Source organism: Camellia sinensis, chromosome 8 (assembly GCF_055761805.1).
Source record: "Camellia sinensis isolate YWXY chromosome 8, ASM5576180v1, whole genome shotgun sequence".
NCBI lineage: Eukaryota > Viridiplantae > Streptophyta > Magnoliopsida > Ericales > Theaceae > Camellia > Camellia sinensis.
This window is the reverse complement of record NC_138968.1, coordinates 120,659,405-120,675,618: the sequence shown is the minus strand read 5'-3', so window position 1 is coordinate 120,675,618 and position 16,214 is coordinate 120,659,405. Positions and strand designations below refer to the sequence as shown.

Below are 16,214 nucleotides of genomic sequence, written 5' to 3'. Positions count from 1 at the left end.
ACAACCCAATAGAACATGGTCACTTCCCATGAGCTCCAGGTAGTCAACCCAGTTTGCTCTGATACCAAATTTGTAACAACCCACTCAAAATAATTTCCATTGAACAATTAATAGAACACTCTCCATATGAACACATACATAATTTCACTCAAATATTTCTCTTTCTCATTGAACTGCAGATTTCATTTACAAAATTACCAAATATAGATCTCGATTCAATGAGCTAGAGATGATTACAAAATATTTACTTTGTGAGTATACAAAAGTATGAAACTCAAAATAAAAATAGAAGGAGTTCCATCATTACATTACAATTTCACGTTCACAAAAGTTTAGATTTTTAAAAAAAATAGAAAGTCTTTTTTTTCTTTTTTCTTCTTCTTCTTCTTCTTCTTCTTCTTCATCACTGACAGTTTTGGGGCTTTTCATTTCCTGAAAGGTTAGTAAATAGGAATAAGCAATTGCCCAGTAGAGAATAACTTTAACCGAGTATGTAAACATTTGATTTAAATATGCATGACCTTTATTAATGCCCAAGAATCTATATTTATTTAAAAATTATTACACAACACATCATTCACATTCAACCTCCACATTTTTCTATCCTCACACAGATGGCCTGTGGACACCTCAAATCGTTCCACTTTCATTGTCCTCACATGAACCGGCCAATGGACACCTAATAACATCCTCACATTCTTCGTCATTACACAAACCGGGAAAGTGGCCAACTCAAACACATTCCCGCATTCGTCGTCCTCACACAAACTGGGCAAGTGGGCACCTCAAACACATTCCAAAACATTAACATTTTACACACCACCAATAATCACAAGATTCCCCAATTTTACTTATCAGTTATCCATTACGTCAAAATCATGAACAATCCCTTAGGGCTCATATTAAAATTTGGGGCTTTTCCTTTTAAATATTTATTTTCCTTGATTCAAGTATGTTTACTCATTATTTCATTGTTAATTTCACAGTCCACCATCAATTTCACACAAACACTTTATCACACAAAGCCCATATATATATATATACATCATTCATCTCGATAGTTCCATACATCTTAAGATTCACACCTATTTAGACCAAAATATAAATATACAAGGGTAAAGGTATTCATACCTCAAGGTTGTACGACGAAAGATGAAGGTCCACTCAATGAGCTTCCGAAATACCACGATCTATTCGGTTCAAAACATAGCTCTTGACGAGAATAACAACTTTAATGAAGGCCTAAAGATTAATTCTTGCTCTTTCTAGATGAAATCTAGGGTTTTCTAACTGGGCTGTTAGAGAGAGGTGAGTGAAAGAAATGATTTGGAAAAGTGCTTGGATTGCAATATAACTCTGATGTCCCAACCAGACCGCTTGAGCGAACTTTCCATTGCTCGACCGAAGTGCCAAATTACAAAGGGACTGCTTGAGTGAACTTTCCACCGCTTGAGCAGTAAATACAAGGTCTCAGAAGCTTTGCAAAGCTACAGTGAAAATACTGGGAGCTCACATTTTACGCTCAATCGACCATTCCTTCGCTCGAGCAGTCTTGCCTGCAAACTTGCGAGATACTAGGAGTTGCAAATCTCCGCTCAAGCGATCAAATGACAACTCGAGTGGTCCTCCAAAAAAAACTATTACAGTATTACTGTATGAGATCACTGGTTTGGTGCTGTTGTAGAGGTTCTGCTGCTGCTGTTTTGGTGTGATGCTGTTTTTTTTCATTTTCTTCTTTGGGTGCTCTACTGCTTTTTTTGTCGTTTTGGTTTTCTTTCAGTGCTTCTGATTAGTATCTCACCAATTTTGGGTCAAGTGCTAGCATATGATTGTGCTTTTTTTATGGTGCCAACCTAATTGGGATTGTTGAGGATAGCTATGGTGCTCTCTGCATTTCCCTGCTTTGTTGATGTAATTTTTCATGTATTGTGACTTTTCATCAATAAAGCTTTGTTTTTGCTGATCAAAAAACAAAAAAACAACTCAAATTGGAACATCCATATAACTATGACCAATTTGATTGTTGAGAACATGGTTAGAAAAACATAGCATGGATAACAGGCATTGTTTCACTAACATGCAACCAGTAGCATCCAATGTAACATGCATAATTTTCTTTCCTTATTTGTGCTTTCTCCTTTGTTTTGTAGGAGAAATTTGGTAAGATGAGAAGGCAAATTTGCCTTGAGTTAGTAATGAACGATGTTGTTCCTCCTTATCCTGGTACTGACTACCAAGCACTATATAGGAAAAAAAACTTCAAAACTTAGGAAGTTGAAGACGCTTTATGAAGCATGTACAACTTTAACTTGCTCAAAGACATTTGAACTTGAGACACTAGGCAAGGAGTGTTTCATTTTTATTTTTTTTTATTTTTAACATGCATAATTTTCTTTTTATTTTTATTTTATTTTTTTGTTGTTGTTTCTTTTATGCTACCCTCGTATTCAAGTCTTGTTGATTTGAAAGATGACAGCATGACTGGTCTATTTCATGGTTTTCTTGTTTGCGTTCTATCTGTTGCTTTTTTAATTTACTTTGTACTTGTTATTCATTAACTTTGCTTTATTGGCTTTCCGAAGATCATCGTCATTCTTTCGTGTCTCCTTCTTCACCAAGTCATGTTCATTTATATGGTGACAACATGGTCAATCATCTGTTATGTGTTTTGCTTGTTTGTGTGTTGTTTGCTACTTTTTTTAATTTACTTGGTACTTGATGGTTCATTAACTTTGCTTTATTGTCTTGCATGAGATCATCATCATTCTTTTGTGCCTCCCTCTTCACCAAGTCATGGTCATTTGCGTGGTGACAGCATGGCTGGTTTGTTATGTGCTTTTCTTGTTTGAGTGTCAACTAAACATTGTTTGCAATACTGGTTTGATCTGCCATTTTAGTGTGTTAATGCAAGTTCACACAATGAGGATGGAGTTTTGAAGACTTACCAAAGGAAACAAAAACAGAGAAGACATCTGAACTTGAGACACTAGGTATTAGTATTTCAATTTTTTTTTCTTACTTTTTACTTTGATTAGTAGATTTGTTTAACATGAAAGTCTTAAACAAAATTCTCCAGCCAAGAGGACTTGTGTTTCCAAACATGTGAAAGAAAACCCTCGCACAAAGAAAGCATCGAAGGTGAATTCTAGATCGTACATTCAAGTTAAGTGAAACTATGCTATTCATAGAGGTTGGGCACTTGTACGACATCAAGGATTCTTTCCTGCTCTTTTTTTACTACAGGGAATTGCTATTTGGATGGCAAATAAGTTGGGAAACTGCTGAGGAAGTACCATATGGAAATACAGTTGTTATGGTTGGTCTAGATCAATTTATCATCAAGAATGCTACCTTGATGCACGAGCACAGAAATAATCTTCTCGTATAATCATGTTGATCAAGTTTGCACTCCTCCAAACGTTGTCACTTTGCCACCTGAAAACACAAATGTGAGCTAACCGGTGGGTGTGTGTCGAAAACCCCTCCGATGCCTAAGTCAGCAACTAGACAATAGACAATAAGCTTTGTGTATTCTAGAGTAAGAATTGGGATACCTGTACATAGGTCTGGTCATGAGCTTTTACAGACTTTACTTGGCACAATCCTAGCAGGATTCCAACTCTCCTTATAAGAGTCCTTCTAGGAATCACACACCCTACTCACTACCAATCAAGTGAGATGGTTTGCACAATCCTAGTAGGACTGTACTCTCCTTAACAGAGTCCTCTTAGGAGTCACACACCTACTCACTACCAACCAAGTGAGATGGTTTTGCATGATCCTAGTAGGACTCTACTCTCCTTAGCAGAGTCCTCCTAGGAGTCTCAAGCCCAAGGATAATGATTATCCCTAAAACACCCTCATCACTGCAAGCCAAGTGAGATGGCTGAACCCTTACCTCGGTTGACATTGCGGTCAACCAAGCTCACACAGCTCGATGATACTTTAAGCACCACTGATAGTCTTGACTTTGAGATGACGCCCTACAAAGTTATCCTTTAGCTCGGTTCCCCTTCCACTGATACCTCGGTCCAGGATAGCTAGGTCAGGTCACTGGTAGCCCATCTCTGACTGACCTAATGTTTAGATGATCAAGGACCGTGCTACATAAATAATTACCTCGGCCCACAGTTCGGCCCAAACTTAAAATATGAGATGTCTTCTTGGCCTAAGACCGAGCTACACCAGCCCTTATTTCGGTCCATTACGCGGCCCAACTCCCAAAGAAGACTCTTCTTGTCTCGGCCCAATTTGTTTACAAATTACCCTCTCACTTGAAAAATGAGAAGTTGTTTAATGAAACCATGGACAAATAAATTGTTTATTTAGTTTTTACTCGTAATTTATTTTTACTCTGTTTATTGATGAATGGATAGCTTTTATTTTTTACTCTATTTATTTTTTCTTTTTTTGGGGGCGTGTGTAAATGAGATACTGAGCTATTTAACTTTACAATTAGCAGCTTTAGTTTTTTATATTTGAATGGCATAGTTGTTTAAGTTTACAATTAGCGGTTTTAGTTCTTTATCACCAAATTACACAATGGTGGTGAAGAGGAAAAAAACCCATCAGGGGTTTTAGTTCTTTATCACCAAGGAATTTGGTGTTCATGTAGAGAAAAAAAAATGTACCATATGGCATTGTAGTTATCGCCAACATTCAAAGGAAAATTTTCGGTCAATTGTTTTGTTTCTTTATCACCAACATTCACGCATTCAAAGTGGTGATGAAGAGGAAAAATTCCATTAGGTGTTTTAGTGTTTGATCACTAGATTTAAATGTGGTGATGAAGAGAAGAAATTTTCATGATGCCTTTATGATTCTTTATCATCTCAATTCAAACTTGTGATGAACAATAAAAATTTCCACGAGGCCTTTTTGCTTTTGATCACCTTTCCATGTGATGAAGAACAAAAAATTCCATGAGGTGTTTTAGTTCTTTAACTTTAACATTAGTAGTTTAGTTTAGTTTAGTTTATCACAAACTTACAAAGTGGTGATGAAGATTAAAACAAACCATAAACGATTTTAGTTCTTTATCACCAAGGAATTTAGTATTCATGTGGAGAAAAAAATACCATCAGGCGATGTAGTTCTTTATCACCAACATTCATAGTGGTGGTGGAGACGAAAAAATTTCGTCAGGCGTTTTGGTTCTTTATGACCATCATTCGAACTGGTGTTGAAGAGACAATTTCCATCAGGCGTTTTTGGTTATTTATTATCACCAATTTTCCAATTGTGATGAAGTGGAAAATATACATAAGGCATTTTTGGCCTTTATCACCACGTTTGTATTTGATGATGAAGAGCAAAAAATTTCATGAGGGCTTCTTGATTTTTTGTCACCAACGTTCAAATGGGTGATACCGTGAAAAATTTGCATGAGGACTTTTTGGTTCTATATCACCAGCATGCAAACTGATGATCAAGTGAAAAGTTTCCATGAGGGCTTTTGGGTTCTTTAGCGCCAATATTCACGTCGGTGAGCAAGTGTAAAATTTTTCATGGAGGCTTTTTGGTCATTATCACCAACATGCAAAGTGGTGATGAAAAGCAAAAATTTGCACGAGGGTTTTTTATTTTTTATCACTAACATTCGAACTAGTAATCAAGTGGGAAATTGTTTTTTGGGTAAGTAGGAAATTTTTGAAAATAACTTTTTGGTCTTTATCACCAACATTCCAAGGGGTGATAAATAGCACAAATTTCCATGAATGTTTTTTGATTCTATATCACTAGCATTCACACTGGTGAAATGGAAAATTTGCACGAGGGATTTTTGGTTCTTTGTTACCAAAATTCACAATAGCGTAAAATTTTTCAAAAGGGCTTTTTGGTATTTAAAACCATCATTCAAAGTGATGATGAAAAGCAAAAATTTGCATAAGGGATTTTTGGTTCTTTATCACCAACATTCAAATAGGTGATTAATTGGAAAATTTCAAAGAGGGCTTTTTGATCTTTAACACCAACATTCAAAGTGGTGATGAAGAGCAAACTTTTCTGTAAAGGCTTTTTGGTTCTTTATCACTAACATTCAAACTGGTGATGACATGAAAATTTTGCATGAGGGCTTTTTGGTTCTATATCACCAACATTCAAATTGGTGATGAATTGAAAAATTTTCCATGAGGGTTTTTTGGTTTTTAACACCAGCATTCAAAATGGTAATGAAAAACAAAAATTTGCACGGGGAATTTTTGGTTTCTTTATCACCAACATTCAAATTGCTGATTAAGTGGAAAATTTTCGAAGAGGGCTTTTTGGTCTTCATCACCAACATTCAAAGCAGTGATGAGCAGCAAATATTTCCGTAGGGACTTTTGTGGTTATCACAAAAATTCAAACTGGTGATGACTTGAAAATTTTGCATGATGGTTTTTTGGTCTTTGTCACCAGCATTCAAAGTGGCAATGAAAAGCAAAGGCTCCATTTAGGAAATTCTATTTCCACACACTACTTCCCCTCTTTCCACATCTTTTTTTAATACGCACATTAAATAAATTTAAATTATCAACTTTCACTCAATACACATCCTACCAGACCAAAAATATCCTTATGATCTTCATCCTCCAAACCCTAACCCTCATAAGCGACAACCGCTTTTATTTTTTCAAGGTAACTAGTATTGAGTTTCATCATCTACGGATGACATAAACATTTTTTTTTTTTTTGTTACATCTATGCAAATTGGCAATATCTCTTACAGTTGAAACAAATTGAAATCTCCATAACCATTCAAGATTCCATTTCAAGGAGATAAATTCTGAGAAATTGCTCAGATCAACACAGTGTGTGCTTTAGTCAACTCACCACCATCACAAAGGGAGAAACAAACATAATGGTGAGAGCACCCATGATGAGCAACGAATTCGTAATGGGATTTAGCATTGGCACCCCACCATAGCAAACATTTTACAGTTTTTGATACAGGCAGTAGTCTAATATGGATGCAATGTTCGCCTTGTAATAAGGGCTACAATCAAAATCGATTCGCACCAATTTATAACCAAGAAAAATCATCGACCTTCAGACAACAACCTTGTGTAAATTTTTACTGCGGAGGTCTAAAGTACTTGACTTGCTTAGAAAAATCAATTTGCCAATATAACTTGTCCTACATGGATGGAACAATGAGTATCGGATTCATAGCTGAGGAATCTTTTACTTTGGAAGCAAATGATTTCATTGAAAGAACCACACTCAAAAATATAGACTTCGGTTGGGGGACAAGGAACATAGATGGCTCAGGGTTAGGCGCTCCAGGCATTATAGGTTTGGGTAATGAAGGCAGAGGAAGATCGCAATGGTGCGACGATCTTTTTCTTAGGCAATGGGGGGTCGCAGTGGTGCGGAAGAGGTGATGTGAAGAGTGGATGAGGGGAGAGGTGGCAGCCACGGATGGTGATGGTGGAAACTGATGGTTCAAGAGAGTTAGAGTCAGGATTTTGGGAAAGGGATATTTTGGTAATTTAATTTTAGGACAAAAATGTAATAAAAAAAATCATTAAGTGTGTGGAAAGAGAGGAAGTAGTGTGTGGAAATAGAATTTCCCGCTCCGTTTGGTTTGGTTTTCATAATCAATTTTGAAATATAACTTTTTGAAAAGAGTTGACAAAATTTGAAATTTTATTTGGTTGTATATTTTGAAAATAGGTTTTTTAGAAATTTAAAAATTCAAAACTTGTTTAGTTTTAAGTTTTTAAAACTAGTTTTTGAGTTTTTTTTGCTTTTTACGTTTTGTTGTCTTTAGTGAATATACCAAAAAAAAAAATTGATTTTTAGATTCACTTATATCTAAATACCTTTAAAATGTATATAATTAATACTAACAAATATACAAAACAAAACAAAAAAAAAAAACAAAAATTCAGTTTTTAGATCCACTCAATCTGAATACGCTTAAAACATGTAACACATTTTTATTTCACTATTTTCAAAAATATTTTTTATTAATTCAAAATACAAATTCATTTTGTTTTAAATTTTTATATGAATTTGTAAATAACTTATTTACAAAGCTTCAACCAAAAAAAAAATTGATTAACTTGAAAATATGATGTACCACATACTTCAAAATAGATATCGGTTTAATGCATCTTTAGTAATAGAAATAAATTTGATTTAAAATAGTTTTGGGAATAGAGTTAAATTTAGAATAGATTTGAAATAATTTTGAGAATATAGATAACTTTGAAATAGATGTGGGAATAGAGATAAAGGAATAGATTTTTGGAATAGACATAAATTTGAAATAGTTTTGATAATAGATTTAAACAAATGAGTTTTCAATTTTGGACTTTCAAAAACATTTTTGAAAATCCAAACCAAATAGGGCAAAAAATTGTACGAGGAGTTTTTAGTTCTTTATCACCAATATTGACACTGGTGATAGTGTAAAATTTTTCATGAGGGTTTTTTGGTCTTTATCACCAATATTCAAAGTGGTGATTAAGAGCAAATTGCATAAGGGCTTTTTTGGTTCGTTATCACTAAGATTCACACTGGTGATGAAGTGTAAAATTTTCTATGAGGGCTTTTTTCTTCTTTATCACCAACATTAATTCAAACTAGAGATGAAGTGAAAATTTTGCATAAGGGCTTTGTATTCGTTTTTTTTTTTGATCAGCAAAGAATAATTTTATTGATAAAGGATAGAAGAGGGGACTTGACTGAAATGCATCATAGCTCAAAAATACATCCCAACTAGGTTGACACCTATAATTGAGCCCAATCCTATGCAAGCCAAGGCCGATACAAAGGTTGATGAGAACTCAACCAAAACAGGGAATGAAAAATAAAAGGACAGAGGACTATATCCTACAGGAGACTACAATTTGTGGCCCTTCAATCCAACCAAGCAGAACATGAAATCATGGATTGTGTAGGAAGGCAAATGAGTAGAAAACTTCACCCATGTGGCCACTTTGATCTTGATACTATCCACAATATTCCCCCAACCAGGAGCTATAGAGTTAAAAACCATGTTGTTTCTGGCAATCCATAAACTCCAAACCACAGCCAATGGAATTGCTTCCCAGATGAGTTTACCCAGGTGTTTGTATTTTTGACCATACCACCATAAAAGTAAGTCTTGTAAGGAACTAGGGGAAACCCATTGGGACCCCCACCAACAAATGATTTCAGCCCAAACCTTCCAAGCGAACTTACAATGCAGGAGCAAATGCAGAGCAGATTCGTTATCGGTACCGCAAAAAGCGCAGTGATTGATAGCGGGGATAATGAGCCTGCGAGCAAGGAGATCCGAAGAGGCGATTCTATTCCACCAAACAAGCCAACCAAAAGCTTTAATTTTGGGAGGGGCTGCTGATTTCCACATCTTCATAATTGGGAAGGGCTTTGTATTCGTTATTACCACTTTTGAATTTAGTGATGATGAGGAAAATTTTCCATTAGGGTGGGTGTTTTAGTTTTATCACCAACATTGAAAATTTTGCATAAGGGCTTTGTATTCGTTATTACCACTTTTGAATTTAGTGATGATGAGGAAAATTTTCCATTAGGGTGGGTGTTTTAGTTTTATCACCAACATTCAAAGTCGTGATTAAGGCTAAAATTTTTCACGAGGACTATTAGGTCTTTATCACCAACATTCAAAGTGGTAATGAAAAGCAAAAAATTTGTACGAGGACTTTTTGGTTCTTTATCACCAACATTCAAATTGGTGATGAAGCGAAAAAATTTCACGAGCCATTTTTTTTTTGTTCACTATCACCAGGGTCAACCCTGAGGTAAGACGGATAAGGTGGCAGCCTCGGGCCCCCAAATTTTGTCTAAAAAATAGGATTCTGAAATAATTTCAATTTTAAGTTATGTTTGGTTTATTAAAATAAAGTTGAATAAAGTAATCATTGCATCATAATGTCCATTTTCCTATTTGATTTACTTAAAAGGAATATAAATGAAATCATTATTTAGCATTGTGAGAGAATAGTAATTTTATAAAGAGACTAAGAAATGACTAATTTAATTTCATTTTAGTGAACCAAATACTATATTATAGTATTAGCAGTTTAAAAATAAAAGTTTAAACGAACAATTGAATTGGTGAATTATTTAAAAATAATATATGACTGTTTGCCGAATGTATGAATTATTTATAGAATATTATTTGACTATATGAGTTACAATTGCTTCTAGATAAATATTTTTTTTAAAGTTGAAGTTAATCAAATTTTACAATTTAATTTACTACATCAATAAAACATGTGAATAAATTTATAGTGTTAACAATCGAAAATATTCAAAATTTATCTCAATAATTATGATTTATGTCAATAATTATGTGTACCATATGCAACAAATTTATAGAAGGTATAAGCAAAAAAATAAAAATAAATTAAAGATTGTTACTATTTTACCAATATATAAGTATTTTAAAATATGTATGAGAGCCGGGACCCCATCTTCTGAATTCGCCTTAGCCCCCCAAAAAGTCAGGGCCAGCCTGATTATCACCAACATTAGAACTGGTGATGAAGTGGAAAAATTTCCATGAGGCATTTTAGTTCTTTTATCACTAATTTTCCATGTGGTGATGAAAAGGAAAATTTTCTGAGGATTTTTTTTTTGTTCTTTATTACCAATATCCAAACTAGTGATGAAGTGGGAAATTTTCCATCAGGCATTGTTGTTCTTCATCATCACCTAAATAATTTTTTTCTTTTTCTTTTTTTGGTGATCTTAAACTGGTGATGAAGTACAGAATGCATGTTTCCAAAGATTTGAATGCTAAACAAGATTAGCTTTTAAGTGCAGCAGAAAATAAACTAACATAGACAGAAATCGTTTCACAAAAAATTCTTCATTCAAATTCATTCACAATATTTTAGAAGTGGTGTTCTTTTGATTGTTAAACCAGATCAAGAACCCTAAAAAGGCAAGCAATATGATCAATTTTAACCCTACTAAGTGGTGTTCTTCCTTCCAAACATTTTTCCGAATTCCTTCCCTTTTGGACATGTTGATGGATCAACCCAAGTTAAAAAAATCACATGAATTTTCTCTCTGCGAAAATCACATGAGTTCCTTCTAGTTAACTAAAATAAAAACATTAAAATCAATAATTCTTCTATTTTTTTTTCTTTCTTTTTTTATCAATCAAATTATAATTTACACAACTATAGAACCTCCTTCCTAAGTTGCTCTCGGTTAGGGAGGTCCTAAGTGCAGTTCTCACACCACAATGGCAAAACATAATTATGCATTTTGTAGTAATGTTATACATTTTTTTAAAACATTTTTAAACTACAAAATGTGTAATTTTATTTTTGAACACAACTCTATTAAAAAATTACATAACATTTACTATAAAAATATATAACATATATCAAATAATGATACATAAAAGTTACACACTATACCCATTGCACATGGAAGAATTTTTCTATGGATATATTTTATTCTTGTTTTTATACACCATTGGATCCTATAAACATTTATGAGGACAACAAAGGAAGGAGGGATTTATTTGCAAATATTTAGGGCTTGTTTGGGAATTAACGTTTTAGTGTAGTTTTATAATTGCTCGGGTCAAGACCCAACCCGTATTCCTTTTCACATAAATATATTGTATTAAAAAGAGTTGTTGTCGAAAATTTGACTTGACTTGAAAATTTTCTAAGTGTGAAAATTGGGTTTTTCAAAACTTACGATTTTGAAAATAGTTTTTGGCAGTAATTATTTCTTGTATTTTAAATTGTCTAAATTGATTTTATGAATTCTTTTTTACGAAGTCTTAACCCCTTACTTCAATGTCAAACTTAGAAATTTCAGTCGGAAAATTATTTTTGTACTAAAACATGGGGAACCACTATATGATTTAATTGGATTTTGATTTTTTTGTATTTTTCTTTGAATCCAAATGGGAGGTATTTTCCTTATTTACATTATAAACTTAAGTAAATGAAATATAAATGTAATAGGTTAAATAAAAACATTTAGTTAGTGTTACAAATGGAAATAAGGTTGATGTGTTGGGAGTGTCTTAAGGTCTGTGACTGTGTGATTACTTGTGTCCTGAGTGACCACTCGAGCAGTGAAGAGGGTGTACTAGTATCTTGTTTTGCAGACTGAAATACTGAGAGGTTAAGTTCACCGCTCGAGGTCTGCGCAAATCAGCAAACTTAAAAATCGACTTTTGCTCATTTTTTTCTCACTTTTTCATATCCTTTCTCTATTTAACACCCATTTCCAAAACCCTAGCCCCCAAAACACTTAATTCCTCTCATTTCCACCAAGAATCCGCCTTAGATCTTTCAAGAGAGTTGACGAACAAGCCTTGATCAAGATTTCTACCGATTGATTCATGATTTTGTTGGAGCTTCAAGTTGGGTTTTCATCTTTTCATCATCACCTTTGAGGTAGAAATACTTTTAACCTTGTGTATCTATATTTTGATTTGATTATGTGTTAGTTTTCATGATATATGTATGGTATGGGATTGATAATTTGATTTAATGAGTATTTATGGAAAATGAAGGTTTTGTTTCAATAATTTTGTAATGTTTGAATATTCTTAAATAAAATCAACTTTGTTTCCATGATTCTTGGATTGATAGAGAATATAAGGAAAAACCATATATTCTACAAAACCCTAGCTAAGGATTTTGGTGTTTAAGAGATAATTGGAAATAAATTGATGTTGTTGGATATGTAAACATCTTGTGATGAGGTAAATTTAGGAGTTTATTGAAATGATATGTTGTGTGATGTGTTTGGTGCGCAAGGAAATTAGGGGCCTACGTGCCCAATCGTGTGAAGATGATAAATGTGAGGAATGTTTGAGGTGTCCACATACCCGATCGTGTAAGGATGATAAATGTGAAAAGTGTGAGGTGCCCACTGGCCCATCCATATGAGGACAGAAAATGTGGGATTGGACGATAAATATGGAAACTGTGAGGTGCTCACTATAGCAATTCTGGTTTAAGACCCGATCTATTTGATATTCTGGATTCAGGTTTCATTGTTTTGTACTGTTGTTCTTGTCTTATTCCTCTTTTCCCTCCTTGAATTTGGCTATTGGGTTGTGTTGATTGTGTTTGGAACAAGTTGGTGGCTTATTTTTTCAAACTTATGTCGCCCAGATTTTTGTTCTTTCGCTTGAGCGACACTTCTTGTGTTCGAGCGGTCTTTGTGAAACACCAATACTTTTGTAGTTCTGCAAAAATACCGGGAGTATGTATTCTTCACTCGAGCGCTTCACTCAAGCGATGACCTCTGTCTACAAAACTGCTGAGAGTGTGTATTCTGCGCTCGAGTGAAGCTTCTTGCGCTCGAGCGGAACAACTTGTTGTGTCTGGTCGCTCGAATGACACATCTTGTGCTCAAGCAAACTATATGTCTATCAGTTCATAAACAGGCCATTTTACATCACTTTTTCACCTCTCTCTCTCTCTCTCTCTCTCTAAAACATTACAAAACCCTAAGTTGAAACCGCATCTCTCTAAAACTCACCCTCTCTCTACAAATACACCTAGATTTAGTATTTTTTCACCCTACTCCCTTTGTTAAAAAGGTAGAGCTCACCTAGAGCTTTGTTATCATCCGAATAGAGTTGGGTTTTGGCTTCATCCAAGTTTCATCCATGCTTATCTCGTCTTTTAGCTTTGAGGTAAGGATCCTTTACACTCTTTTATGATTTTTAACTTAGCCATTTGTATTTATAAAGCAATCTTGTGGTTTTTGGAGGATTTTGAACAAACCTAGGGTTTCAGTTTAAAATCAAAAGAGAGGTTTTAAAATGGATGTATTGGAAATGGTTGTAGAAGTGGAAATGAGGTTAAGTTGTGATAAAATTATTGATTTTGATACTTGAAATGGATTTTAAAAGAAAAAATGGGTTTTGCCCTATATGTCTCAAATGTTTATTTTGTATAAATAAATGGAATTGACGTGGGAAATGAGCAATTGGATGGATATTGATATGGATGGTGGAGTTGGATATGTATTATCACTCACATTTTGAAATTTGAAAAGTTTATCTATATTGGAGATTTTATATCTATTTAGAAATATTTGTTTTTGGGCTATCGATGGAGGATATCTATGATTGTTGTAGAAATTGCATATGGATTAGGTGAATTGAAACTAATTTCTCATCCATTTTCATTGAGCATTATCACATCTTGATACATTGTACATATATAACGTTTTTGAGAAAAATGGCTAAATTTGGGAAGGGAATGTATTCCATTGAATTAAGTTGGCCTATGTGTCCAGGTTGAAAGTCCCAAAAACCGCACGTATACATGAGTTCCAATTCTCGCGGATGAAATATCCATGAAATGGAGGAAATAGTGCTTGTATAGCCTACATTTACATGGGTGCCGGTTACGGTTTCCAGTGGACGAAATATTCGTGAAAAGTTGTACTTTGAGATTCCTAGAGTTATAATTCATGGCCCTATTTTCTAATGTAACGGAAATGAATGATGAATCGTGATATAAATCGAACTTTGCATGGTTTTGGAAAGAGAAATGTGACATTTTGGTCACAAGCATTGCATATGTATTCCACCTTTATATCTTTGTTAAGATTCATATATTGTGTTGGATTATTTCTACTAGGTTTTGGCTCACCCTATATGGGAAAATCATTTTCAGGTGTCGGTGAGATGCCTCTACCAAGTCAGTAGCTTGAGAGGATTGAAGAAAAAGCTTCATTTTGTTTATTTATTGTAATTATTTTGTACAAGCCTAGAGCTTTATCTGTATTGGATTTAAATCAATTTTGATGTAACCAAGTACAGTCTTGGAAAGTTGTAGCCTTTAGGGCATTTCAATTATCTGTTTAACTTTTATTCCATATCTTTGTTGTTGACACGTGCTATAGATTCAGGATTAGGACTTATGAATGTATATTCGCATGTGTCACCCTTTTGTACAACTGAGTTTTATGTAATAGAAGGAAATTATACTCTAATTCATATTATTATTTATTTATTGTTGTGGACAGTTTATTGTATTTATTCCGGGCGTTACACTCACTGACCCATCCGTGTGAGGACAAAGGATGTGGGATTGTTTGAAAATGTTTTATATTCTTCTACGTATATACTCATGTGGATTTGTTTTAAATAAAAGTCTTAGAGTAACGTATTTTGGGTTACACATAATTATATCAAATGTTTACATACCTTATTAAATGTATTTTCTGCTAAACATTAGCTCATTCTTATCATAACAAAACATTTTAGGTTATGATGATGTGCCTTCACTCAGCTAGGAATTGGTGGAGATACTGATGGAGCATAAAAACTTATTTGAATGTTTTATGTGATCATAGCTCATGTGTTTGGGATGGAAATTCTACTTATGTGTGTAATCAAGGCCCTAGCCTTAAAAAGTATAAGCCTTCTTTTGGCAGTTTGTCGTATCTCTTTTATTTCTTGAACTATAATGTATGATTATTGAGATTGTTGATGTTGTAAAGTGAAATGTAAACTTTATGAGAAAGATAAACACTGAACCTGTGTAATAGTTGTACTCGGAATTATTTCTACAATCCTTCTTTATATTTTGAAATTGGAGATTGATAAAGGTTCGGTAATTATAAACTGGATTAAAAGATCAAGGCGTTACAAGTTTTTTGACTTTTTACGAAAATACGTATAAAAAAAATAAAGAGAATGAATTGACTTTTTATATTATTTATTTATTTTTATTTTTTTGACTTCTTGACCAAATTATTGTCTTTGCAAACAAATCCTCATGGTAAATGACCTATTAGATACAACAAGACTGTTATGTTCTTTAATGGCTTACCCCGAGTTTGACTTTCATAATTCGAAATGTTTATTTTGTAATTATGATGTCCTGAATCATTTTAAAGCAAATCAAGTGCATTAATCGGTAAATTATGTCTCTTTTGTTGTCTTCGTCATTGTTGAATCTTTTGAGTTTTTGTGCAGTTATCCATTCTTCCTTGTAATTGTTCCAATAGGCATATTTTTGTAAGTTCTGAGATGTCTTATTGTATTTTTGGGTGTTAGAGTGAAACCGTGGAGGTAGGTCATGCTGTGAGGATGATTTGTCTCATTTCAGTTTGAGACCGCTTGAGCGGTCTTTTGGTTGCTCAAGCGGTGAAATCGACCTTCTAGTATCTTATTTTGAAGTCTAAACTTCGGGAGCAAGTGTTTTTTGCTCAAGCGAAGCTTTCATAGCTTGAGCGGTCTTTTACAAAGGGGA

General features: G+C 33.9%; 1 protein-coding gene across 1 annotated transcript; it reads right to left on the bottom strand.

The window, feature by feature from the left end:
* Positions 1-8,833: 8,833 nt before the first annotated feature.
* On the bottom strand, positions 8,834-9,343 carry LOC145798014 (uncharacterized). The gene has a single exon (XM_082885456.1). The coding sequence runs from the start codon at positions 9,341-9,343 to the stop codon at positions 8,834-8,836; it is 510 nt and encodes a 169-aa protein (XP_082741582.1).
* Positions 9,344-16,214: the final 6,871 nt, after the last annotated feature.

What these genes read in the sequence shown, in the direction of transcription:
- LOC145798014 (XM_082885456.1), bottom strand. Translation starts at nt 9,343, where the DNA reads ATGTGGAAATCAGCAGCCCCTCCCAAAATTAAAGCTTTTGGTTGGCTT.